The following is a 26,179-nucleotide window of genomic DNA, read 5'->3' on the forward strand; positions in this document are numbered from 1 at the left end:
TGTGGTCTCTATGGCAACAGGACTCCATCCTCCATGATGTGGACTCATGAACAGAGATCTGATCCTCTGTGTTGAGCTGTTGGAGTCTCTCAGCTGGACTTAGTCCTCTTCTAGACCTGAACCATCTCCATCTAGAGACAGTTTGATTGTGGACAGATGAAGATCTGAACTCATCATCAGCAGCAGCTCTTCTTCATCCTCAGTCTCTGAGGTCATTGTTGTGAGGCTTGGTTCACATCAGCTGATGTTTGTCTTTATGAACCACAGTGTCTCTGACCCACCACTTCCAGTCTGGTCTGGTCTGAGTCCAGGTCTGATCCTGACTCCAGGGTTCACACACTGTTTCAGATTCAATGTGAATGACTGAACCAGAGCAACACGATGATTTGTGACATAAACTCTTGATACAGTGATACTGCACTCTGGTTGGTTGATCCAAACAGTTGCTCTCATTGGTTATAGAAAACATGTATTTGTGTTTGTCTCTGCTGATTGGTAGAGAGCTCTCTGATTGGTTGTTTCAGTTTTTGACCTCTTCACTTTTTTTTCTTCCACGTGTAAAACACTGAGTCCACACACAGTTCACTGTGATTATTAAATGGTGATGAAGTCTGGATTTATTTTCCAGGTCTGTAACAGACTCACAGTGGCTGTTTGTTCTGGTAGTTTCTCTGCAGGTTTATGTTGGTAGGCAGCTGTTGGTGGTTGTTGTGCTAGTGGTGCGTTCAAGTGCAACTTCAAACAGATGAATGTTTGACCTGCAGTTCACTTTCACAGTGTTAACAGCTGCATGTAGACCATCCTGATCTACACACAGGAATCTGTGATCTCATGTTCATGTGACAATCACTCTGCCATGTTTGTATCAGAGGGGAGGTCTGTTGCATCAAAACAAACGCTCCTGAGTGACAAAGAGGCAGGATGCTGACATCGAGTGTGTGTGAGACAGTGGAGTAAAGACAGAGAGGGCGTCGGTTTACAGGTTCGGACCTTCTCCCTCTCAACAGGAGGAAACAGCTCAGCATCAGGTTCGAGGCCTGAAGTCACTGCAGACAGTTGAAATGTGTTTAAAGTCCAAACACACACTTGTGACTGTTGTGATGCTGAGCTGCTGTTTCAGCTCCAGCTGATCCAGGTTGTGTTGTGTGTTTGAATAATTGTTTTTGTCACTTGTGTAAGACTTAGGTGTGAAGTGTGTTGGTGTGTATGTTCAGTCATCTCTGAGTTTGATCAACATTTACCAATGACAACATGAGTTATGGACAATGTCCTGCTAAGCCCCGCCCCCTGAAAAGTGTTTGATGGCGGCCATGTTTCCGGATACATATATCTCTACCTGTAGGACTATAAACCAAATGTTGTGTTAATAGAGTGCAAATCCAAAAAGTGTGTTTCGTATTCATGTTTTTCACTTCATGCTCATTAATAAAACATCCATCATGGTGGACTTTAAAGGCCAAGGAGGGTTTTTTGCAGGAGACACTGAGCTGTGGGAGTCACGGTGTGAGGGCGTGGCATTTAGAAAATGGTGTGTTTGGGACTTTACTACAGTGCCACCATCCTCTGCTCAGCTCAGTCAGTACATGGTCACCTGATCAGCTGTGAGTGTCTTAGTCTGCGGGTGTGACACCTGAAAACATCAACATGTGAATGAACCTGATGTCAGTGTGACAGTAAAGTTGTTTTGTTTAAGTCATGTTAACTAACCAGTACTTCAGCATGACATTGTTGGTCCCTATAATGATATCACAGGTAAATCAGTAAGTGCCGGGTGTGTGTGTGTGTGTTGGGTGATGAGTGACAGTAGATTTTTAAACAGAGACTCCTGCACAGAGAGAAGATGTGTTTTAACTGTGGTAAAGACAGATTGTCCTGTCTCTCCTGTTGTGTGTGTGTGTGTGTGTGTGTGTTACAGATGGTACAGTGTGTGTGTGTGTGTGTGTGTGTGACTGATATAGAGACTGATAATCAATGACTGGTGTGATGGAGGTGTGGTCTCTGACACAGACCAAAGATGGAGGCAGAGGGCTGGATTAAAATGTTGGAGTTTCCCTCTCTTACCATCTCTCTCTCTCCCTCCCTCTCTCTCCTCAGGTGTAAGCAGCTCAGGATGTCCGCCCACCTCCTCCTCCTCCTCCTCCTCCTCCTCCTCCTCCTCCACTGCCCAGGGCTTCTCCCTCGCTGAGCCAGCCATGACCAGCCAGCACACACATACACACCCCACCTTCAGCTCCATCCACTCCATGGCCGAGCAGCAGCAGGTAACACACACACACACACACACAGTGTTCTAGTGCTCCTCACTGATACACAGTTCACCTGTTTTACCTGTTGATGCCACAAATGTCTTGTCCCATGAGAAAAGTACAGTTTAACAGTCACAGTAAAAAACACCACAACACACATCATAACATGACCTGTGACCTCTGCTCCATCCTGACACACAGGTGTAAATCCACTCAGGTAAAGCCACACCCACTGTGACGTGACAAGGTGACCTTTGACTATGAATAGTCAGTATCCTTGTACAAACTGAAAGATACAAACATAATGTGACATACACATAAATATCAGTTCATCCTTAGCCACAATTAAAGGTGCTATATGTAAGTTTAGCTATAGCTACATAGCTAATGTTAGCATTAGCAGCTGTTTACTCACCAGTCTAGAAGAAACGTTGTAAGTTCAGCATCAGTCTTCATTCTTTACTCACCAATATCTGTCTCCAGAGGTGGAGACAAACACCAGGGTTAACTCTACTGAAGTTAGCATGATAACAGCTAGCGCCGGCCCATCTCCTCACTGTAGCCTTCAGTCTGTCCTGAAGACGTAGCTGCTCAGAGGACGTGTTATGACCTGTTGGCTGAAGCTCTGGTCAGGTGACCATCAGCACCACCTGCTCCTGACAGGAACTAGGTCCAGTGTTTTGGCTCTGTAAACAGAGCCAAAACTTCCCAGAGCAACATGACTTAATGAAAAATCTGAATGAGTTGGTTGCCATAGTAATCATTGTCAACATCACTAAGTAGATGCTCTGCCCATACCTCATCCCTCTACTTGAGTACTTGAGTCGCTGCCTCTGTGGCAGCTCCCAGCATCCTCCAGTCCCACAAGCCAGTAGACCACAGGCTGCTGTCCACTGTCCACCTGTGTGACCTCATCACACAAGTTAACATAGCAGGTTGTTGGGTTAAGTTCTGGACAGTCATGTAGCAGGATCAGCTAACCAGTATCATGAAGCTAACCAGACTGAAGATGATGTTGCTCTAGCTTCCTCTTTATCCATCTGTCCTTTTTCTGCTGGTGAGGAAACCAGTCCCTCTGCAGTTTCTGTGGTTGCCATGGCCACATGATGACCCACAGAGGCAAAGAGCCATGTGACTTAACAAAAGTGTCAGCCCTCCCTCTTCCTGCTGTCACTGACCTCAGCAGCTCGAGATGGACTTCATCCTGAGAAGTCAGACCTGTGCTGATCCTTTCCCTCCCCTGCTTGGGACACTGAGCTGCGTGGAGCACCTGGAGCTTCCTGGTCCTGTGTTAGAGCCCCCTCCACAGGCAGAGGTCTCCTCAGGGCTGAGGTGGTCCTGAGGTGGACCTCTACTTGGAGGAGCTCAGATCCTAGAAGAACCAGGACCAATTTTCTCCCGTCTACAGAGAACCTGCAGAACAACTTCTTATTCTCTCAACCATAATCCAGGGGCCATGGAAACCTGCTGATGTCATGAACATGTGATCTCTGGATATGGACGAAGCACCTGTTCCCAGGTGTTCTGTGGAGATGCGGGAGCTGAGTTCAAGGTCTTTAGGTCAAGAACAGCATTCAACTGTGGATCAGGAGACCAGACTGAACAAACAGGAAGGAGTCAGTCTATGTCTGTGTCACTGTGGCCCTGAAGTCCTGGTCCCTCCAGGACCTGGACCACATGAGGGACATGAGAGGAGATGAACCTCTAAAAAGGGACAGGACACCAGAAATACTCTGAGACATCAGCACCATTAACTGGCTTCATTTATCAGTGTTCAGAATATTGTCGCCTCTAACTTCAACTGGATCACTATACAAAATACTGATGTCAGGATGACTGAAGGAATAAACACCCTTAAAAACCTGTAAACCTGCACCTCCCTGTTCCAGACTCTCAGGTGCTTGTTCAGACTCGAGTCGTGTGTGTGACACGTTGTTGACGTGTTGTTGACGTGTTGTGTGATGTGTTGTGGTCTCTGCAGGTGCTGTCTGATATGACCATACTCCAGCGGAGGATCCCCCCTAGTTTCAGAGACCCTGCCAGCGCCCCACTGAGGAAACTCTCTGTTGACCTCATCAAAACTTACAAGCACATCAATGAGGTACACAAACACACACACACACACACACACACACACACACACACACACACACACACACACACACACACTCACACACACTCACACAGGTGTGGGATGTTCGAGGTCCCTGGGATGAAGGCGATCCACTGAGGTGATGTCAGTGGAGGAGTCTGCAGCTCAGTGACAACACGATGTCAGGTTCATGTTGGTTCTGTCTGTCGCCTGTTTCTTATGTAGTCAATAAAGGTTCAGGTCAAATAAAGTGTGATGATTGTGTTTGATAGAAAACTCTGAATCAGAGCAGGCTGTACAGGTTAGTGTGGGGTTACCATGGAGACAGGTGTGTCCTGTACCAGCAGCTGCAGTGATGACAGGTGTCAACAGGTGTGAGTCCCAGTGGTTCACATTAACATTATCTGTGCAGAACCTCAGACTCAAGAACACAATGATGCTCCGTACACACATGAGTTTGTGTTGTGCGATAAGGCAGAGCTGGACCCTGAGCCGTGTGTTCCTCCACAGGTGTACTATACTAAGAAGAAGCGGCGGGCCCAGCAGGTCCCTCCAGAGGACAGCAGCACCAAGAAGGAGAGGAAAGTCTACAACGACGGCTACGATGACGACAACTACGACTATATTGTGAAAAATGGAGAGAAGTGGCTGGACCGCTATGAGATAGACTCGCTGATTGGGAAGGGCTCGTTCGGACAGGTGAGGTCTCCAGACCTGACACCCGACAATGCACTAAACCAAGTCTGTCAGTGAATTTAAAGAGCTAGCTTAGCATAAAGAGAGGGAGCGTCATGTTGAATCTGTGCAGGAACACGCAAGTTAAAAATAGAGTGTGTTTCCTGTGTGTGTTCAGACGACTTCATGTTTATTAACTTTAGTGTCATCAGCTTTAAACAGTCACATGTTGTGTACACCAAAAAGTCCAGCCAGCGTGTGTGTCTGTGATGTCATGTGATGCTCAGTGTGCTGGTGTGTGTTTGCAGGTGGTGAAGGCCTACGACCACCACGAGCAGGAATGGGTTGCCATTAAGATCATTAAGAACAAAAAGGCGTTTCTGAACCAGGCTCAGATCGAACTTCGTCTGCTGGAGCTCATGAACAAGCACGACACTGAGATGAAATATTACATAGGTAAGAAGGACAACACACACACACATGCACACACACACGCACACACTCCCTGCAGCCTCAGTGTGGAGGCTGCAGACATGAAGCGCCGGTGAGGTGTTGTGAGGTTGTTGTTAGTCGTCTGTCACAGAGACACTTGTGTTTCTATAAATGTGTCGGTCCACATGACTCTGACACAGTATCACTGACATCAAGATGCCAGGTTTTTTTAACGCTGTAGTTTTTCTCTCTGCAGCAGCGCTACCCACAGGCAGATGCTCACATCACACTGACCCCAGTCCTCACTTTACAACAACACAAACCTGCAAACAGCCAGGCCGCAACACATCTGAGGGGTCAACAATAAACACACAACAAAGATAAAAGTGTTACACACGTCACTACGCTGACTGTGTGTCAGTCTCTTCTTTACCAGGTCCACTTACTGGAGTTTTCAGCTACATCTCACTGTCTTCATCAGTTGTCAAGGAGACGGCTCTGTTGTCATCAACCTATTCAGCTCAAATGATGAGAACTGAGCCACTGATGAAGACTGTGAGGTGCTGCTGAAAGCTCCAGAAAAAGCCAGAAAGATTTTGTGTTCTTTTGACGAAATAAAAGTGATGATTCTGCTCTGTCAGACACAAACACACAATATATGACAATATATACACAATGTATGAATGTAAAGGCTGAGTCAGCACTAACAGGTGACAACACCTGAGCCTCTTTACCTCATCACGATGTGAAGTTTGGTAAATGATCATCTGACATGAAGAGAGACAGGAAGTGATTTCACTGTTGTCTGTTAACCCTCTTTCTTGTCTCCCATCTGTGTGTGTGTGTGTGTGTGTGTGTGTGTGTGTGTGTGTGTGTGTGGTTCTGTCTCTGCGCAGTCCACCTGAAGCGTCACTTTATGTTTAGGAACCATCTCTGTTTGGTGTTTGAGTTGTTGAGCTACAACCTGTACGACCTGCTGAGGAACACCAACTTCAGAGGAGTTTCCCTCAACCTCACTAGGAAATTTGCACAGCAGCTGTGTACAGGTGGGTGCACACACACACACACACACACACACACACACACGTACTTGTACTTCTATCTTTGTGAGGACACTCATTGACATAATGCATTCCCAAGCCCCTTACCCTAACCTTAACCATCACAACTGAGTGCCTAACCCTAACCCTGACCCTAACCCCAACCTAAACCTAATTCTAACCATAACTCTAAAACCAAGTCTTAACCCTCAAAATTTGAAGGTGTCTCAAAAAGTGAGGACCGGCCAAAATGTCCTCACTTTCCCAAAATGTCCTCACTCTGTTAGTAAAATACTTTTTTTGGTTCTTACTATGTAGCAAGTACAAGTACACACACGTCCTCACTGAGAGGCTCAGCTTGCTGTGCAGTTCTGCCCCCAAGTGGCCAAAAGAGAAACTGTTGGTTGCAGCTTTAATACATCATCAGATCAGGACAGAGAAGTCAGTCAGAGTAATGATTTGATGATTTGATGATTTAATGATTAAATCATTAAACTGATGATAATAACGCAGGTTCATGCAGGGATTTCAAAAAACATTCATCATCTTAACAAAGGTTATATCTCTGATTTTCCAGTCACAGTTACACACATTTAGGTGGTGTTGAAGGTGTTGCTGTGACAACAGTAGTAATGATGTAGAATGATGTCATCTCTGTGCACAGCGTTATTATTCCTGGCCACTCCGGAGCTGTCAATCATCCACTGCGACCTGAAACCAGAGAACATCCTGCTGTGTAACCCCAAGAGATCCGCCATCAAGATAGTCGACTTTGGATCCTCCTGCCAGCTGGGACAGAGGGTGAGCCGGTTCACACACACACACACACACACACACACACACACACACACACACACACACACACACACACACACACACACACTGCACACGCTCCCAGAATGTCTGTCAAAGTGCATTCATCAATTCCTCATTAGGGTTTAGAAACTAGATGAATGACTGTTTCATACACATTAATTAGTGGTGTAGTATTTACCCAGAAGCCCCTGCAGGGCGGTCTCCTCTCTGTTGCCTGGTAAAGCTGCTGCTCTGTGAGGAGAACACAGCGCCTCACAGTGGACAGCAGCTGGAACAGCAGCTGGAACAGCAGCTGTGGAGAGGATGTAAAGAATACCTGAGCTCCTGTGTGGAGCTGTAACGACTGATCAATCTATTAATCATAGGAAATTCATCAGCATGTTGATCATTGATTCATCATTTTAGTCTCAATATTAAACATTTGTTGTGAAGATTTGATGCTTTTCTTTATAGTAGCTGATAATAAAGTGAAAACAATGGAGCTGACTGAAGACATCATCTCAATCATGAGAAATTATGACTATAACTATTTTCTAGACAAAATGAATCTTTAGTTAATGATGATTTGTTGCTCTTCTTCATTTGCCAGTGTTGAGTCTCTAACTCTTCCCCTCATCCTCCTCCCAGATCTACCAGTACATCCAGAGCAGGTTTTACCGCTCTCCGGAGGTCCTGCTGGGGATGCCCTATGACCTGGCCATCGACATGTGGTCTCTGGGCTGCATCCTGGTGGAGATGCACACAGGAGAGCCTCTGTTCAGTGGCTCCAACGAGGTAACACAACTTCACTGCAGACACAGGGGTTAACATCTGTCAACATGTGTTAGTCTGTTGTGTGGTAGTACAGCAAGTCAGGAGCTGTTGTGTGTTGTTGAACAGCTGAAACATGAGCTACAGGAAACTTAATTTACCACAGAATGTCACAGCAGGTGGAGGAGCAGCGTTATATTAGAATATTAGACATTTACACGAACACGCACACACACACGTACACACACACACACACACACACACACACAGAGGGATCAGTCTCGTCAGTCAGGATCCTCAACTGTGTTCTAGTCCCTGTAGCATGTTCCCGCCTTAATCCACACGTGTGTTTGTGTGTACACAATGCAAAAACTAATTGTGTGTGTGTGTGTGTGTGTGTGTCTGCAGGTCGACCAGATGAATAAGATTGTGGAGGTCCTCGGGGTCCCCCCCAGCCACATGCTGGATGCAGCCCCTAAAGCCAGGAAGTATTTTGACAAACTGTCAGACGGTCTGTGGACAGTAAAGAAGAACAAGGACATCAAAAAGGTTTGATTCATTTACATTTACAATTTGACTCCCTCACTGTCAACAACACACACACACACACACACACACACACACACACACTGACTCACAACAGCTACAGCAGTGAAGGAAACAGCAGCAGACTGAGCTGAGTGTGTGTTGGCTGCTGGTGAAGGATCAGTGAAGCACCTGAGTTACAACTGAATTAAAGACTCTGATTTCAGTCATGGGATTATTATCAGCTGTCAGTCAGCTGATAATAATCCCTGCCTAGGTGTCTGACTGTCTGTTAACAGCCTCAGTGTCACAGGGTGTTCACATACTGAGGCCGTACAGGAAGTGCTGCAGTGCAGACTGTCGGTGTCGGAGCAGTGAACTCAGATTTCTCTGTCCTGTAATGTTTGTGTTTCAGGAGTACAAGCCTCCAGCCACGCGGCGTCTCCATGAGATTCTGGGTGTAGAGACTGGGGGCCCCGGGGGCAGGAGGGCAGGGGAGCCAGGACATGCCCCCTGTGACTATCTGAAGTTTAAAGGTAAACCAACACTTGAGGGGTTCAAGTTTACTGGATGATGTTTAAATTTTCCATGTGACATGAACACAACCTCTGATAGGTTAATATCTCTGTGTGAGGACTGTATCAACACACACACACACACACACACACACTGTTGTCAGGTACACACTGAATTCATCATAAAGGACATTTACACACACCCTCTGAAGACACCTGTGTGAGCTGGAGCGTCTGGAGGCTGCAGGCTCCGCCTCCTTCAGACAGAAGGTGTCATTGAGTTGAAGCTGTTGTTGCACAGCAGGAGAAACAGATGTTTAACGTGTTCACACAGACGATCACACGGCTCTTACACCTGACACACAGGGACATGCAGGTGAGACAGGGGGGCCCAGACTCCTGGACTCTCTGTCTGTTTCATCAACATCATCATACTCATCATCATCATCATCATCATCATCATCATCATCATCATCATCATCATCATCATCATGTTTGTCCTCTTCCAGACCTGATTCTGCGTATGTTGGACTACGACCCTAAAAGCCGCATCACGCCATTCTACGCCCTGCAGCACAACTTCTTCAAGAAGACGACAGATGAAGGAACCAACACCAGTTCATCTACATCCACCTCTCCTGCCATGGACCACTCCCACTCAACCTCCACCACGAGCTCCGTCTCCAGCTCCGGTAAAACACACGCAGCCTGCTGCGCGCGCGCACACACACACGCACACACACAGGTGGTTGGGGGGGGGGGGGGTCTCCTTCAGGTGTCAGAACAGTTGTCAGGTGAAGGTGACTGACAGTAGCTCCGCCTCTTTACCTGAGGACACAGCTGGTCCACACCTCATGGTGACCAGCCCAGGATCCTGAGAGAACAGGATCTGGACACACAGACCAGTCCAGTCAGGTTTCCTCATGTTTCTGACTAATAAACCACGTATCTCCAGCTGTTACCTGGTCACATAAATAAAGGACTTCCTGTCAGAAACCGGATTTAAAAGTGGTTTTGATTGGGTCTGTTGGATCGTCTAAGTCCACTACTGAACCTGGTCTTTCAGGAACAAGTCACTTTGAGTCTGATTAGATCAGATCAGTCCAGATTAGATCAGATGGGTTCAGTCCAGGTTAGATCAGCTGATTGTTCTGATAATGTTGTGTTTTATCTGCAGGTGGCTCCAGTGGTTCTTCCAATGACAACCGCAACTACCGCTACAGTAACCGCTACTACAACTCTGCTGTTACACATTCAGACTATGAGATGACCAGCCCTCAGGTACACAGTGCACCGCACCACTGACCAGCTTCTCACACACACACACACACTCACACACAAACACTGGACAAACACTTTAGTTTGTTTTTAAATGTTCATTATTATTGTCATTATTATTATTATTATTTCTTTGTAATGAGTCTCTTCAGTGGATCTGTAGCTGACACAGATGCAGTGTTAGTTAATGAGCTGCTTATCCAGACCCTGAAAGAACCAGGACCCTGGATTGGGACACGTGTAGATCCAGGAAGTAAAGCAGGTGGAGGGTTCTGTAAGTTCCTCTGTCAGACCAGGACTGTGAGTCTCACCTCTGTCTGTTTGCCCCCCCCCCCCGCCCCGCCCCTTCCCCCTCCAGGCTCCCTCCCAGCAGCAGATGAGGATGTGGCCGGGCAGTGATGGTGGAGGTGGGGGTCAGGACCCAGCATACACCCAGTTGCTGCTCCACAAGCCGGCTGCCTCCCAGCAACACCAGCGCCACTTCCTGGACGCGCCCCACCACCCCCACCCAACTTACTCCCACCACGGGAACGGTGGGCGTGGCCTGCGGCAGGGCGGACAGACGGGCATCGGTGGAGGGGGGGGCCAGCAGGGATCCTCGCCCCAGATGAGTGACAGCATGGATGTGGGCGTGTCCCTAGGGCTGCACCACCTGGGGGCGGTGTCTTCCATGGAGGCCTCTCAGTTTGGCTCAGCCTCCCTGCCCCTCGCTCTGCCAATTGGACTGTCTGCCTTCCGGACTCGGACGGCCCCCACCGCCCCAGGGCCACAAGCCCCGCCCCCTGAGGACTACTACCCTGCCTCCAACAACAATAACCCCGCTGCAGGGGGCAGAGGGAGGCCGGACTCAGACGAGGGGCCAGCCAACTCTTGATAAAACCTGAACCATGCCCTAAAGCCATACAATTTTAACTACAACTACTACAACTACACACATACAGCCAGAGTTCAGAGACAAAGAGGTGAACTTTGTGCTGAAGGAGACAGTTTGTACTGCATGAGAGGAGGAGGAGGAAGGAGGAGGATGCTGGGAAAACTCTCCTTTTATCCTGTTTTAGTTTGTTGTCTTCTGTTGCGACTGTAATTGGAAAGGAATGATTGTGACAGGTTTGTTTTTATTAATATTATTATTGTTGTTTAATATTATTTGATTTTTCTCGGGTTTGAGGAGTTGTGTGTTCTACTTGGTTGTTGTTTAAGCCTGGAGAGGAGGAGGAGGATGAAGAGGAAAGAGAGAGGAGCCATGCTTTTCCATTTTACTCCATATGGCGGCTGTAGGTGGACGGAGAGCACACGTTCATGTTCACACTGGTTAGTTATGACATTAGCATATTCATATGTGCAGCCCTTAGAGACAAGCAGTCTTAACACACACACACACACACACACACATGTACCCAGTATCTGTGAATACTGCTGCATGGAGACGACAGACGCTGGTTTCAAAGGGAGAAAACACCAACACATGTGTGATTCAGGACTCATGGATTCTCTCTCCTGTCTGTGTTAAACTCACCTTTTCTTTGAGTTTGCGTCCTCCCTCTGTCGCTCACCGCTGCGCTGTGACAGAGCACGGAGAGGGGGAGGGAGGTGGAGGGAGGAGAAGGTGACGGGACACTGATGCCTTCCTGGCGCTCATAGGGATCTCCTTCTCCTCCTCATCCTCCTCTTCTCCCCGCTCTCTTCTTCATCTCCTCCTTCTCCTGTCATGTTTCTCCTCCAGACAGCTCCTCCTCTCTGTGCTGCTAATCACCATGACAACTGGTCCGGATTGCTGCTAAAGATCCAACACAGATCAATTAAAGAAATAAAAAGAAATAGAAACAGAAATAAAAAAAACTTTTTAACCCTTCTGCTTAAGAGAAAAGGATAAAGTAAGAACCACTGCATCTCAATGTATTTATTACTATTTAACAAGAAAAAACAAACTGAAAGTAACCCTTTTTTCTGCTCTTCTTTGTTTGGTTGCCTTCTTTCTGCAGGTGAGCTCTGATTGGCTATTGTAACAGTGACAGTAACTGGTGACATGGGAATGCCACCGGTTGTGGGGGCTGGGTGGAGGGGAGGGGTCGGGGCAAAATAAAGTTGGATATATAATAAGAATAAAGAGTATACTTTTGCACACCAAAGTCAAACAAACACCAGATCTCCGCTTTTCTTCCTCCTAATCTGATCCAGCTCCTACTCATCATCAACTCAGGACAAAGCTCTGGTGCTCGGCCGCTGTCGACCCACATCGCAACATCGTGGAGGCTAAAGTGTTCGAGAGTCAGCCAACAAGACGAGAAATAAATAATCACATGAATAAATACACAGTAAATCTGTGATCTGTGAACCTGTTGCTGACAGCCAATCAGCTGGCTCGTCTCGTTTGTCTGAAAGAATTTTGAAAAGAAATGAAAATGAGCTGTAAGAAACTCTTATTGTGAAAGAAACAGGATGAAATAACATATATTCATATGATTTTATTTATTTCACATTGAAAACGTTCAGACTCATCAGTAATCTGAGAGTTCAATGTTAAATATTCAGATCTCACACACACACATGCTGTTCTTCAGGTTGTTTGAGTGACATTCATGAATCAGGTTTGTGTCTGTAATGACTGTACACCCAGTGACGTCAGGTTTACTGGAAACCTTCAGAATAAGAGGAAAGACTTGTAGGTCATCATACTGGGAGCACTGGGAGAAGGATTTAGAGGATGTCAGACTGACCTCTGACCTCTCCACTCACCTGAATGTAAAAATGAGTCTGGTTTGAGTGACAGTGACCAGAGAAACACTGTGGAATATCAGCACAGAGCTCAGGTGAACTCTTCTGTTTGGTACTGTTTGACGATAGAGCTGGTCACCATGGTAACCAGGACACTTTTAACCAATGAACATCACTATTGTAACCTACATTGATCAGATCAAAGCCCAGCTACTGACGTCGTCCTACAGGAGCCTGACAGGGACACATTTATACTGAGTTTACAGTAAAGTGACCTGGAACAAGGAGCAACAAACAGAGGGAGAGTTCACCACAGTAAACACTGGTGATGGTTCCTGACAGTGTCTCATCTTCATCACTGCAGCTCACAACAACATGAGAAGACTGATGGAGACAGAAGGAAAAGTTCACTGGTCCTTTACTAGAATATAATCCACCCTGTTATCTTATTATTAGCTTCCTGGGAATTATTAATACAACATTTGTCTTCTTTCATTGTAGTTTGTTCATTATAAAAAATACTCTCCTGGGCGCAGACAGGTAAGACCCCCCCCCCCCCCCCCCCCCCCCCCCCCCAAGACACACACACACACACACACACAGGAACAAGAAACACAATAAATGCGATGCCCACTTTTATTCACAGTTCAGGTCAGAGAGACAGTTGTTTCTTTGAAATAATAATAATAATAATAGTATTATTATTGGTGGTACAGATGTATATTAGACTCCACACCAGGTGGTGGCGGTAATTGCACCGTCTCATTGTTGTCAAATGCCATTAAACAAGAAGAAGAACTGCGGCACTTTATTCTGAAGGAGCGGGGGCGGAAGTATTACCAGTGCTGGAGTCGGAAGCGACGGGAGTGCGGGTCCCGTCTCTGAGGTGAACGTCACATAGAAAGGTAACACCTGAACTTTGCAGCGTTTCTCTGTGTCTGTGTTAACATGAAGAAACCGCGTCGGGGTGGAGGGGGTGGGCTGGTTTCCCGCGGCGTGCTTACCTGCTGACAGGTGTTCTGTCCTCGTCTCTGTGCTCTCTGTCTCAGTCCAGTCCGGGACAGTGTCGCTGCTGTTGGAGAGGTTGAGGTGAGGGGGGGTCAGCTGCTAGCAGCGGACTGAGCAGACCTCAGTCTCAATGTTACTGCAGGTTTAACTGTATCTCAGAGGAGTTAGTTTGGAGGTAGAGAGAGAGACAGTGAGAGAGACAGTGAGAGAGAGACAGTTGAGTGACAGTGACACAGCTGATAAACCAACAGTTTTTCATATCATGATCCACAGACCTCTTCACCAGACACACCCAGTCACAGCTCATCAGGTCTGCACACTTCAGACCCGTTCAGACCTTTGCAGTCCTGTTCAGACCCGTTCAGACTTGGTATGAACATCTGTCTCAGGTGGTCTGATCACCAGTGGTCAGCACTAAGTTCAGCTGTGAACACACCCAGGACACATTGACACACATTTATTGCTGCTGTTGTTGTTTTTTTATTGTTGTTGTGTTGTTGTTGTTCATTGGATGTGGTTTGTTTTTGTTTGTTTGTTTTGTTTCTCAGCCAATGAGAACTGTTGCAGTCCTTGGAGGGGGGATCGGGGGTTTGGCAGCATCTTACTACCTGTGCAAGAGCCCCCAGGTTACCAAGGTAACACACACACATGTGCAGGTGACACCAACAGTCATCAGGTGTTATTGTGGTCACAGTCTGATGTATCATCCACTGGTTTCCATTCATTCTCTGTGTATGATGATCAGTCAGAAAACTGCCTCACTTCTGTTTAATGACTGACATGAAGCAATAAATAAATATAAATAATATTCTTCACTTCTTAATAATCTGAAGCAGCAGTTTGTCTCTTGACTTCTCAGGTCGTAGTTTTGGAGTCCAGCAGCCGGTTTGGAGGTTGGCTGTGGTCCACCAGAAGGTCAGACGGGGCCGTGTTTGAACATGGACCCAGAGGGATCCGACCCACTGGGGCAGTGGGACGCAACACACTCAACATGGTGAGCTCCACTGTCCTTATTAGACAGGTGTGAAGAGTGACAGGACATGGGACAGGAGAAGGTAAATGTCATGCAGCAAAGAGTCCGGCTGGCTGAGAGTCAAACCAGGGGCTTGCCTGTGTGGAGCACTTGCGCCCATGTAGTAGGCGCCCTAACCACTGAGCTATCTAATCGACCCCGGTGATGTGTCATATAAGGAGGGATGCCCCGATCACTTTTTTGCTGCCAATACTGATCATCTATGAGAGATCAGCTGATCCACGGCTGATACTGATAATTTTTTGTGTTTTGTTATAGCAGCTGGTTCAGAGGTTGGGACCTGATAAAAGGACCACAAACAAGTCAACATGATTTTACTTTGATCAACAGAGCAGAACAAAAAACTCCCAAGGAGCAATGCAACAAGTATCCTACAGTAAGAACGACTGAATTCACTAATTAATTACCTGTGTTAATATATGTGAATTAACACAATTATTAACAGACTGAAAAAAATATTAAGACTATTCAACAGGTTGAACATTCTAAAATAAAATAAATATGTCTCAGAACATTAACTCATATCTATTGATCATGTATTTTTAATGAAAATAAGCTGATTGATCAGGACATCTCTGATGTCAAGACAGATGTGTAACTGTGGACTCAGCAGATTTCAATAGCAGCTGTCAAATAAAAGGCTCAACACAGAGAAACAGAGAACCACCTCCTGACCTGAGAACAGCTCCATGTTGGTTCCACTGCAGGAGAACAAGTTCTCCTCAAACAAAACTGAAGCGTGAGGGACTGAGGTGGAGCATTCACATTACTGATCAGCTGAGGATGATGACACTGTTACCTTCATCCTTACCTAAATGTTTGCCGCCCTCTCTGGAGAGAAGCCGTGAGACTGTGATTTACAGGATGATCAGGTTCAGTCAGGACTAAGACCTGGTACCAGACAGACTGAGACCTGGCCCCAGACAGACAAGTTGCTCTGAAACCACTACACCTCCAGGTCTGAAGGGTTATTATAGGGCAGCCTGAGGAACACCCACCCAACTCTGTGTGTGTATATATGTGTGTGTTTGCAGGTGGAGGATCTGGGTCTTGCGGGGGAGATCCTGCCGGTCACCTACAGTCACGTGGCCTCCAAGAACAGATACCTGTATGTGAACAAACAGCTGCACAGGATGCCATCCGGACTAAGGTGTGAACACAGTGAACACTGACACACATCTGGAAACATCTGGTAACATCTGACCTCCACTCACTTTTCAAAGAGTGATGTGAACACTTGTGTTGTTCTACACACCTTTCAATTCTAGTGGTTAGTTACCTATTATTATTATTATTATTATTATTATTATTATTGTTAATAATAATAATAATAATAATAATAATAATAATAATAATAACAACAACTTTACTCTGGACACACAGCTATTTTTTGTTTTTTGTTTTAATCTGGAGGATCATTGACTCAGGCTCCTCCATACTCCTGCTGCTGTAGCTGCTCCGTCTCCGTGGCTATGGTCACTCCATCTGACACCTGTTGTCTAAATGTACATTCTTAACATATCAACAACAAAAGCACCGACAGCTGCATGCTGTTTCCTGGACTTTTAATGTGTCCCCCAAGCAACACAGTACAACATACTGAAGGTTCCTACCCACATATCTCATCTAGGAACCTTCAGCGTGTTGCACTGTGCTGCAGTTAATAAACATCAGACAAATAACACAGCTGGCTGTCAGGTGGTTGTATTTATGCCTGGAGCTGAGAGGGTTCATCAACACTGAGAGAACTCCTCACGAACCAACGTGCTCCAAAGTCTCAGCTCCACACCCGCCCCACCTCTTTGACCATATTTGGATTAGCTGGGAGTTAGGAGCGGAGTCAGGCACTGCCAAGATGGCAATGGTGGAGCAGCTCACTCTCAGCTTCAGAAACCTGTGGTGGTGTCACAGAGGCTCTGCCCATCTTTATTTACAGTCTATGAGTGCAGCAGAGGTGGAGGACCTAGGTCACATGACTTGACTCAAGACTCAGACTTAAGTCACAAATCTGAGGACTTGAGACCTGCTGGACCAACACTGATAAAAGACTGGACTTGACTTTGATTTGAGACAGATGACTTCAATGGACATTACTTTTAAATCAATTAAATATTTTCATTTGCAGGATATTTTTTTTAAGATAAGTTATATTTTGTTGTTGAAACATGATTGGATGATTTCTAGTGCCACGCCCACAAACCAGCTCTCAGGGGGAGGAGCTAAGTCCACAGACACTAACATGTGGATCCAGGAGGACAGAGAACAGAGCACAGAGCAGGTTCCACATACAGATGTACAGTAACAGTAAGAACTACACTGACACTCAGTGGAGTTCAGACCTCCACCAACACCAAACAGTCCTACACATTAAACACAGTTATGACAAATTCCTGGCTCTGCCCCTTTAACCAGATCTGCACCAACGTGTAACAGGGTCTTCTCTGGCCCCTCCCCCATCCCTCCACCAAGTCTGGTTCAGATCAGTTTCTGGAGACAAATAAACAGACACAGGTGAAAACAGAACCTCCCTGATGGAGGTGATAATAATAATAATAAAACACTGGACCAGGAAGTGATGATAAATTAGCCACTTCATCACTCAGCTGATGGACTGAATCATAATGTACATGTGTTGTTCATTGGCTCCATCCAAACTGTGGGTGGTGTTTGAATGCAGTCATCCCTTCAGACTCCAGGACAGGTCTCAGGTGTCACCTGTACCTGTAGTTCATTTGCTACTGATGGACGCTGTAGTCCACCTGTACAGTCTAATGTGACCCAGCACAGCTGTTGACTGTTCTGATGTGATGTTCAGTTGCGTCGACACTGAGACGTTACGTTGGGTGATAGTTGATGGATATTCCTGGTGATGACCCCACAGTGTAATAAAGTCCAGGAATGAATATTTACACCTGATGAGCTCTGTGATAGTAGTTGATGTGTCGACTGTGACCTGATGAAGTGTTTTTTCATGAACCACTGCTGTATCACCTCATTTCTCTTTGTTTCAGTGGACTTTTTCGGACAGTCCCGCCCTTCTCTCGCCCCATCCTGTTGAGTGTTGCCATGGAGATGGTGGTGAAGAAGAGCAAGGAGGATGATGAGTCTATCCACTCGTTTGTTTCAAGGAGGCTGGGGAAGGAGGTGAGGGTGGAGCAGCCAAGTTTGTTAAAGCCAAACTTGGCTGTAACAAATTTTTATGGTTTGTTTTTTTACGCCACAGGTTCCGAGACAAAAAGTGAGACAAAAGCAGCTAAGTTTGTTACAGTGAAGTGGAAATGAGAAAAAAATAGGAGACACAGAGTTTAACATTAAAAAACAAACAGACAACTTCAGCTTGAATTCATTATTATCATAGTGAGTTTTATATAAAAATAGATAATTGTTTGTGTGCTCATTGTTTAATGTTATATCCTCATCATTTATTATGAGTCACTATGTGAACTGTTTGTGTTTAAATATTCACTGATCACTAGGGATGCACCGAAAATTCGGCCACCGAAAATTTTCGGCCGAAAATGACCCAAAAGTGCATTTTCGGCCGAAAGACCTAAATCACCGAAACAACACGGCCGAAACTTGTGATCACGCGGCAGACAGCGTGTCCAGCACGTGGGAAACGGGATAAGAGCCAGCATGTCTGCGGTGTGGACTTATTTCACTATCTCAGAGAAAGACCCACGAATAGCAATTTGCAAAACATGCAATGCTGAAATTTCAAGGGGGGGGGTGCATCTGCAAAGAGTTTCTCCACGTCGGGTTTAATTTATCACCTGAAAATATAATTGACATAATCATTTCTTTCGGTGTTTCGGTTTTCGGTTTTCGGCCTTGGTTTCCTCATTTTTCGTTTTCGGCCAAGAATTTTCATTTCGGTGCATCCCTACTGATCACAGTTTAACTCCTGTCTGATGAAGACTCTGGTCCTGACAGATGAAGGTCAGAGACAAACAGGACTTTACAGTTATTGATCTAAAGTTCACTGATCAGCTCCTGTTTGTGATGCAGCAACAATCAGTCCAGTTGTGTTTCTCTGTTGTTGTTCTTTTCTGTGTCTGATAACTTGTGGCTCACACAGTTTTGTTGTCTGCAGACTGATGGATTAAGGGAGAGTCTTCATGTGGGAGTAGAAATGAGACTTGTGCACATGGGCCTAATTTCTCAATGAGTTTTGTGCATTCACATAGTTTCAGTCATGAATCCACACAGAGTTTTATACATCCGGCCTTTAGAGTCCTGTGGATACTAAACCATGGCCATAGATAATACAGCATAATTATGACATTGTTAAAGCATGGTGTTGGTGTAACATTGAAACAGAGGATGAAGGTTTGTTCATCTGTTTCACTGGCTTAAAGGAGAAGTTCACATGTTTTAAAGTCTATGTTAAAACTCATTTTATTCTAGTCTCAGCTCAGCTTAAGAACATGTTTCTGTTCCAGTCAGTTTTATTTACTGACTCTGGATGACATTACCTTGGCCTCCAGTGCTACAGTCAGAAACCTTGGTGTCATTTTTGACCAGGACTTGTCCTTTACTTCACATATAAAGCAAGTCTCTAGGACAGCCTTCTTCCACCTGCGCAATATTGCTAAAATCAGACCCATTCTGTGTCTAAAGGAAGCTGAAAAGCTAGTTCATGCATTTGTTACCTCAAGACTGGACTACTGTAACTCTTTATTGTCAGGATGTCCCAAAAATTCAGTAAAAAGCCTCCAACTGATCCAAAATGCGGCAGCACGAGTACTGACAGGAACTAGGAAACGAGCTCACATCTCTCCTGTGTTGCTTCTCTGCATTGGCTCCCTGTAAAATCCAGGATAGAATTTAAAATCATCCTCCTCACCTACAAAGCCATTAATGGTCAGGCACCATTGTACCTTAGTTCCCTATTTTCCCAATAGGACACTTCGCTCTCTAAATGCAGGTCAACTTGTGGTTCCCAGAGTTTGTAAGAGTAGAATGGGGGGCAGAGCCTTCAGCTATCAGGCTCCTCTCCTGTGGAACCAGCTCCCAGTGTGGGTTCGGGAGGCAGACCCCCTCTCTACCTTTAAGATCAGGCTTAAAACTGTCCTGTTTAGTAAAGCTTATAGTTAGGGCTGGCTCGGGTATGTCCTGACCCATCCCTTAGTTATGCTGCTATAGAGCTAGACTGCTGGGGGATTCCCATGATTCACTGGGCGCTCTCTCCCTATTTCTGTCTCTCTCCCTCTCTCTCTCTCGATGACCTCATGCCATTAACTTTGTATTTTTTTTCTCTCCCGTAGTTTGTGCTTCTCCTCTCTCTCTCTGTCTGTCTGTCTGTCTGTCTCTCTCTCTCTGTCTCTCTCCCTCTCTCTGTCCTCATTCTGCAGGTCTCTCTGCCTCTGGAGCAGCAGGATCCAGATCCACCACTACTCATCTTTACTATTAACCACTGTTACCTGTCATTATTATTGATAACACCATTACCTACACAGCTGTTCCTGGTCTCTCTCTCTCTCTTCTCTCCTCTCTCCTCCCCCCACCCCCCCTTTTTATCTCCTCCTAAACCCAACCGGTCGAGGCAGACGGCTCGACCCTGAGCCCAGTTCTGTTGGAGGTTTCTTCCTGTTAAAGGGAGTTTTTCCTCCCCCCTGTCGCCAAGCGCTTGCTCTTTGTGGGAACTGTTGGGTTTTTCTCTGTAACAAAGTAAGGTCTTGACCTTACCCTGTAAAGTGCCTTGAGATAATGTATATTATGATTTGGCGCTATACAAATAAAATTGAATTGAATTGAATTGAATTGAATTTGTATTTGCACCAAATACATGACAGAGTCAAGGCTTCACAGAGTCAGGTACAGAGTCTGGTCCAGACTTTACATCAACACAGAGAGAATCCAACCGACAGGATTAGTTTTTCAGCTTCCTTTAGAGACAGGATGGATCTGATTCTCAGAATAATGGTCAGGTGGAAGAAGGCTGTCCTAGAGACTTGCTTTATATGTGAAGTAAAGGACAAGTCCTGGTCAAAAATGGCACTGGAGGCCAAGGTGATGTCATCCAGAGTCAGTATATTATTGAGATGTTTCAAGCCAAGTACAATAACTTCAGTTTTGTCTGAATGTAAGAATAAAAAATTGCTGCTCATCCAGGTTTTTATGTCCTAAAGTCTCACCTGGAGTTTGACACCTGGTTAGTCTCACCTGGCTTCAGCTGGGTGTCATCTGAGTAACAACGGACATTTATCTGGTGCTTCCTGATAATGTTTCATAGAGGAAGCAGTCCAAGCACTGAACCTTGTGACTAACTATTGTGTTTTTAGAAGAGTCATTATTAACATGAACAAACTGAAAAAATGTGAACTTGTCCTTTAACAGTGATGAAGTTAGAAAAATATTAAACTAAATATTTGATGTCTTGTTGTGTATTAATCGTCCTCCTCTGTGTGTGTCCAGCTGGCAGACATCGCTGTGGACAGTTTCTGTCGTGGTGTGTTCGCAGGTGACTGCAGGAAGCTGAGTGTGCGCTCTTGTTTTCCTGTGTTGTACAACGCGGAGCAGCACAGAGGTTCCCTGACTCTGGGGCTGCTGCTGGGCTCAGGTACAGTTGGTGGTTTAGTGAGGACACAAAACACACTGAACGTTCTCACACACACAGACAGAAACAGTGACAACAGAAGAAGAGTCAGAACCAGACACAGTGGAGCTGCATTCAGCTGCTCACACACATCCGACCTGTAGATGATCGAAGACGTTCTGACCGACCACATTCACGTCTCAGTCACACATTACTCAGTAACTGTCTCCATGACGTCAGTGTGACGGTTGTTTCATGTTGTGTGTGTGAAAACCTGCAGGTCCCGGTCCTGTGGTCCCCCCTGGCCCTCTGGCTCAGAGATCTGTCAAAGAGTCTTGGGCCCAGTGGTCCCTGAGCAGGGGGGTGGAGTCTCTCCCAGAATCCATCACTGACTTCCTTCAACAAAGCAGGAAGGCGGAGCTTCACAGAGATGCAGCTGTTAAACACATCTGTCCTTCAGCCTCAGGTTGGACGGTGAGTGAGGAAACGATCAGACTGATGTTCAGACTGAACTGGTTTAATCCAGCTGGATGTGTCCGTGTCCTGGCTCTGACTGCAGAAAGAGACTGTGGACAGAGGAGGACGTTCACTTGATTCTCTGAGGCTGTGAAGACATTTCACTAGAAACCAAAAATGTCAGCTGTTAGGATGAAGATGAAGATAAAGAACAGGCACTCATGGTCCCTGGATCATTATGGAGAATAAATGTGTAAAACAAGAAGAATATAAATGTAGAAATATAAATAGAAGAAGAAAAATGCCTTTACCTTTTACTTTTCCTTGAAGGGCCAAGCTGTCAATCAGTTGGTTTGGGTGGGATTTCCTGACCAGGCTGAATGATCAATTTCTGCACACATGATCCTGCTTTGGTGGGAGCTTTTAGTGCAGAGACCATGTGTGCAGGAACTGACCACTCAGCCTGGGCAGGAAAAGTAAAAGGTAAAGGCATTTTTTCTTCTGTGTATTTCTCTTTATATTTCCACATTTATGACTCCATCATGACTTTTCCTTCAGCAGTCCCAGAGTTTCTCCACTAGTGTTGAAATGATTTGTTGTGAGGTCCAGAGGAATTAATTACACCAGTTTTACCAGTTACTAACTGGTCACACCTGAGTCTCTCCTCAGTGATTGTGGCTGCTGATGTCAGAGAGGAGGAGTGGAGCTGAAGTCAGCTCCTCTCAAGTGGTGACAGCACAGACTCCAGTGGTCCCACACCAAACCACACACTGATAGGTCACAGCTCGGCCTTGGTCTCAGTTCATCCCGGCTGACACACTATCAGACAGAACCTGAACAGTTGTGATTCCTCTGCAATGAATCCTAATGACTTGTGTAGAGCTAATTAGCAGATGTTAGCATGTTAGCATGTTAACTAAGACCAGGTAAGTGTTAGAAAACACAACCTGTTGGACCGTTCACTTCTCATGTCCTTGTGTTGTTTGGTAACTTTGATAATGCTGATAACTGTGTGTGTGTGTGTGTGTGTGTGTGTCTTTGTGTGTGTAGATCCATCTGGAAGACGGAGTCGTATCAGCTGATCACATCATCTCTGCTCTGCCAGCTAAAGGTAAGTGGTGGCTGACAAACAGGACCTGGACCTGGACCTGGATGTTCAGACTCTGTTCAGGGCAGATTGAATTGATTCAGCTAAAATGTTGTGTCACTATTTTAATCTTCCTCCTGCTGCAGAGCTCAGTGACACAAACCATTCTGCAACATGCAACAAAAGAAAAATACAGATTTTCTTGTCGTCACACTTCTCTGCCCTGTGAAGTCATCACCCCCCCACCTCCCCCTCCTCCTCTCTCCCCCTTCTCCTCTCTCCCCCTTCAGCCCTCTCCTCAGCCTTGCCATCCTCCTGTCAACCTCTCATCCAGGAGCTGCAGGACATCTCCATGGTAACAGTTGCTGTGGTAAATCTGGAGTACGATGGTTCCATCCTGCCTGTAACGGTGAGAACCACAGTGACACACACACACACACACACACACACACACACACAGACAGATGCAGGTGGGAGATGTGTTGAAAGTGTTTAAAGTAATGTTCTACAGGCTCAGAGTTTCCACCAAAGACAGAAACTCTGTCAGGGCAAAACCCAGTTTTCTCATTTGTATGAAACGCCTGGTTGGGGGTCCAGACCTTACCTCCTGGACCTATTGACATCAACATGTCTCTTGGTGCTGCCAACCTGCAAGCTGGACACCCCCCTGCAAGCTTTCACTGACTCTGTGGAGATGTGATGTTTTCACATCCTGATAAATTAACATGACTCTTGTGGTGTGAGGAAGTGAATGGTGTATTAGTGTAATGACGAACAGACGTCAGGAACAACAACCATCTGTGTGACTGTTCTCAGGGGTTTGGTCACCTGGTTCCATCATCAGAGGATCGGGGTCTGTTAGGGGTCGTCTATGACTCTGTTCCCTTCCCTCAACACAACAGACCTAATGGACAGACTACTAGACTGACGGTACACACACACACACACACACACACACACACACACACACACACACACACCCTCCTGTTAGCTCTGATCAGCTGGTCTGTGTGTGTCTGCTGCAGGTAGAGCAGCTGTTACACTGTGTTCTCATGTTAAAGTCTGTTTTCTATGGTGTTCACATAATCATTGATCCACAGTTCATGTTCTAGTATTGATTATCGATTTGAATTGAATTGAATTATTGCAGCTTTAAAACAAAGCGTTGCTGCTGGTTACAGCACAGAGTCCACGGCTTCACACTGACGGATCACCATGTCTCCTAGGTGATGATGGGTGGGGCCTGGTTCCAGGAAGAGTTTGGGGCCCCAGAAGCTGTAACAGAGAAGCGTCTTTTAGAGAGAGCCACTGAGGCGGTGCAGACCCACCTGGGGGTCACCTCAGCACCCACCTGGAGTCGGGTGGCACTGCAGAGGGTACGAGAGGACGGGAACCAGACCGGTCACAGATTCATGTGTCATTGATTTTGAAATTGTTGTATCTTATGTATCACATGTTCACAGACACTGTGTCTCCCCAGGACTGTATACCTCAATATTATCAAGGACACCATCGGAGAGTAGGTGAGTGCTGATCACACATCACATCTAAGACCACACATTGACCAGGTGCAGTCAAACATCGTGTCCATGTGTGTCTGTCTTTGCAGAGTCCATGCGTAGCTTCATAAAGAAGAATAATCTCTCACTGTCTCTGATTGGCTCCTCCTATGACGGCGTGTCAGTTAATGATGTCATCTTCAGTGGACGGACAGCTGTAGAGGAGCTGTTGGGGACTGGAGTCTGATGGAGCAGATGTGCACGCGCGCACACACATACACACACACACACACACACACACACACACACACACACACACACACACACACACACACACGTGCAGTCATTGGGACTTTATGTCATAAAGCAGACACTGTCACTCAGGTGTCATCCATGTGACAGACCGCTGCCTACACACATGATCACCAGCAGCCATTATCTTTCTACCCATGATCCCATGAGGCTCCTCTCTCTGCAGCTGTGGTGGTTTGTTCAACATTTACCTGCAGATGTGAAGTGACGTGGTCACTGCATATACTAAATGAAGTCCTTTTTTCTTCAGCACCACTGTGTATAATTAATATTGTAATATAACAGTGTCTAAATGATGTGATTGGTTATGTTAATAAATGCAGTGTCAGAATGTGACATGGCTGATCCAGACTCTGCAGGCCCCCGTTTCTCTGCTCTGACCCTCATTCTTGTCCTCATGGGACATTATCATTACTGCTGTCCAGTGCCTGACTCCTCCACTGATGTGACCTGCACTTTAAGTGAAGCCTTATGAAGCTATTTGTCAGGGGTTTTATTAATGACTGATTTCATGTGAGCACATGTGACCTGCAAAAGGTTGATTTCTGTATTATTCTGTTACTGTTTGAGGTGAGTGTGTTGTACAGATAGTAAAAGCTTTGTTGTGAAATACTATAATCTCTTCTAGCCTGTAAATATCTTTCAAATGACACCATCTGTGAAGAAGACGCAGGCTTCACAATGAAGCCATAATCTGTAGAGAGTAAAAGGCCAACAAGACCAGGTCCCAAACTAGAATCTCTCTGGACTGTGTAGTCAATGTGTGAAACTGGGGATGTCTTTGAAAACTGCTGTGGAACCTGGAAACAGCTGACATCATGGCATCATATTTGCATCCAGCGTAGTGTCAGCTGGTGTCAGTCTAGAAGCAGCTGGTTTGTTTCTCTCCTCTTTTTCTCCAGAGTGAAAGGGAACCCAGTACAGTACAGGTGCTTCAGTGGAGTGTTACAGTCCTTACAGTTTCTTACTTGTTAAACTAAAGCTGTCCAATAAATGTAGTGGAGTAGAAAGTACAAGTATTTCCGTCTGAAATGTAGGACTGGATGTACAAAGCAGCATAAAATGGAAATACTCAAGTAAAATACAAGTGCCTCAAAACTGTAAAACTGTACTTAAGTAAAGTACTTAGAGTAAATGTTTAATTAATTACCTTCCACCACTG

General features: G+C 45.8%; 2 protein-coding genes across 8 annotated transcripts in view; both read left to right on the forward strand.

Moving 5' to 3' along the window:
- Positions 1-12,307, forward strand: part of dyrk1b (dual-specificity tyrosine-(Y)-phosphorylation regulated kinase 1B) — a 46,936-nt gene extending 34,629 nt beyond the window's left edge. For both annotated transcript variants that reach the window (XM_071469536.1, XM_071469535.1), the window contains exons 2-13: positions 2,095-2,261; positions 4,228-4,347; positions 4,849-5,037; positions 5,322-5,469; positions 6,342-6,491; positions 7,150-7,286; positions 7,929-8,075; positions 8,460-8,600; positions 8,992-9,112; positions 9,601-9,783; positions 10,269-10,372; positions 10,728-12,307. In XM_071469536.1, the coding sequence (XP_071325637.1) occupies positions 2,193-2,261; positions 4,228-4,347; positions 4,849-5,037; positions 5,322-5,469; positions 6,342-6,491; positions 7,150-7,286; positions 7,929-8,075; positions 8,460-8,600; positions 8,992-9,112; positions 9,601-9,783; positions 10,269-10,372; positions 10,728-11,243 (2,025 nt within the window). In that variant the 5' untranslated portion in view covers positions 2,095-2,192 and the 3' untranslated portion in view covers positions 11,244-12,307. The remainder of the gene's footprint in view (positions 1-2,094; positions 2,262-4,227; positions 4,348-4,848; positions 5,038-5,321; positions 5,470-6,341; positions 6,492-7,149; positions 7,287-7,928; positions 8,076-8,459; positions 8,601-8,991; positions 9,113-9,600; positions 9,784-10,268; positions 10,373-10,727) is intronic.
- Positions 12,308-13,877: 1,570 nt separating this feature from the next.
- On the forward strand, positions 13,878-25,629 carry ppox (protoporphyrinogen oxidase). 6 transcript variants are annotated; one of them, XR_011686689.1, is made up of 14 exons: positions 13,878-13,989; positions 14,641-14,727; positions 14,952-15,086; positions 16,160-16,275; positions 18,137-18,269; positions 21,543-21,687; positions 21,944-22,137; positions 23,170-23,230; positions 23,497-23,615; positions 24,023-24,136; positions 24,433-24,582; positions 24,687-24,729; positions 24,816-25,290; positions 25,506-25,629. XR_011686689.1 is itself a non-coding variant. In XM_071469538.1 (14 exons), exons 3-14 carry the CDS (start codon positions 14,644-14,646, stop codon positions 24,950-24,952), a joined length of 1,431 nt encoding a protein of 476 aa, XP_071325639.1. In that variant the 5' UTR covers positions 13,905-13,989; positions 14,366-14,462; positions 14,641-14,643; the 3' UTR covers positions 24,953-25,368. The 6 variants fall into 6 exon arrangements, 5 of the variants coding, with proteins under 5 accessions (XP_071325638.1, XP_071325639.1, XP_071325640.1 ...); XM_071469538.1 differs by lacking the exon at positions 25,506-25,629 and adding an exon at positions 14,366-14,462 and having other exon boundaries at positions 13,905-13,989; positions 24,816-25,368; XM_071469537.1 differs by lacking the exon at positions 25,506-25,629 and having other exon boundaries at positions 24,816-25,368.
- Positions 25,630-26,179: the final 550 nt, after the last annotated feature.

Source organism: Trachinotus anak, unplaced genomic scaffold, assembly GCF_046630095.1.
Source record: "Trachinotus anak isolate AG129_WGS33_773 ecotype Australia unplaced genomic scaffold, CSIRO_AGI_Tana_v1 ptg000032l, whole genome shotgun sequence".
Lineage (NCBI taxonomy): Eukaryota > Metazoa > Chordata > Actinopteri > Carangiformes > Carangidae > Trachinotus > Trachinotus anak.

What these genes read in the sequence shown, in the direction of transcription:
- ppox (XM_071469537.1), top strand. Translation starts at nt 14,644, where the DNA reads ATGAGAACTGTTGCAGTCCTTGGAGGGGGGATCGGGGGTTTGGCAGCA. An exon ending in GACAGACTACTAGACTGACG is followed by an intron (nt 24,137 to 24,432) that starts GTACACACACAC and finishes CATGTCTCCTAG; the next exon opens with GTGATGATGGGTGGGGCCTG. An exon ending in GTCGGGTGGCACTGCAGAGG is followed by an intron (nt 24,583 to 24,686) that starts GTACGAGAGGAC and finishes GTGTCTCCCCAG; the next exon opens with GACTGTATACCTCAATATTA.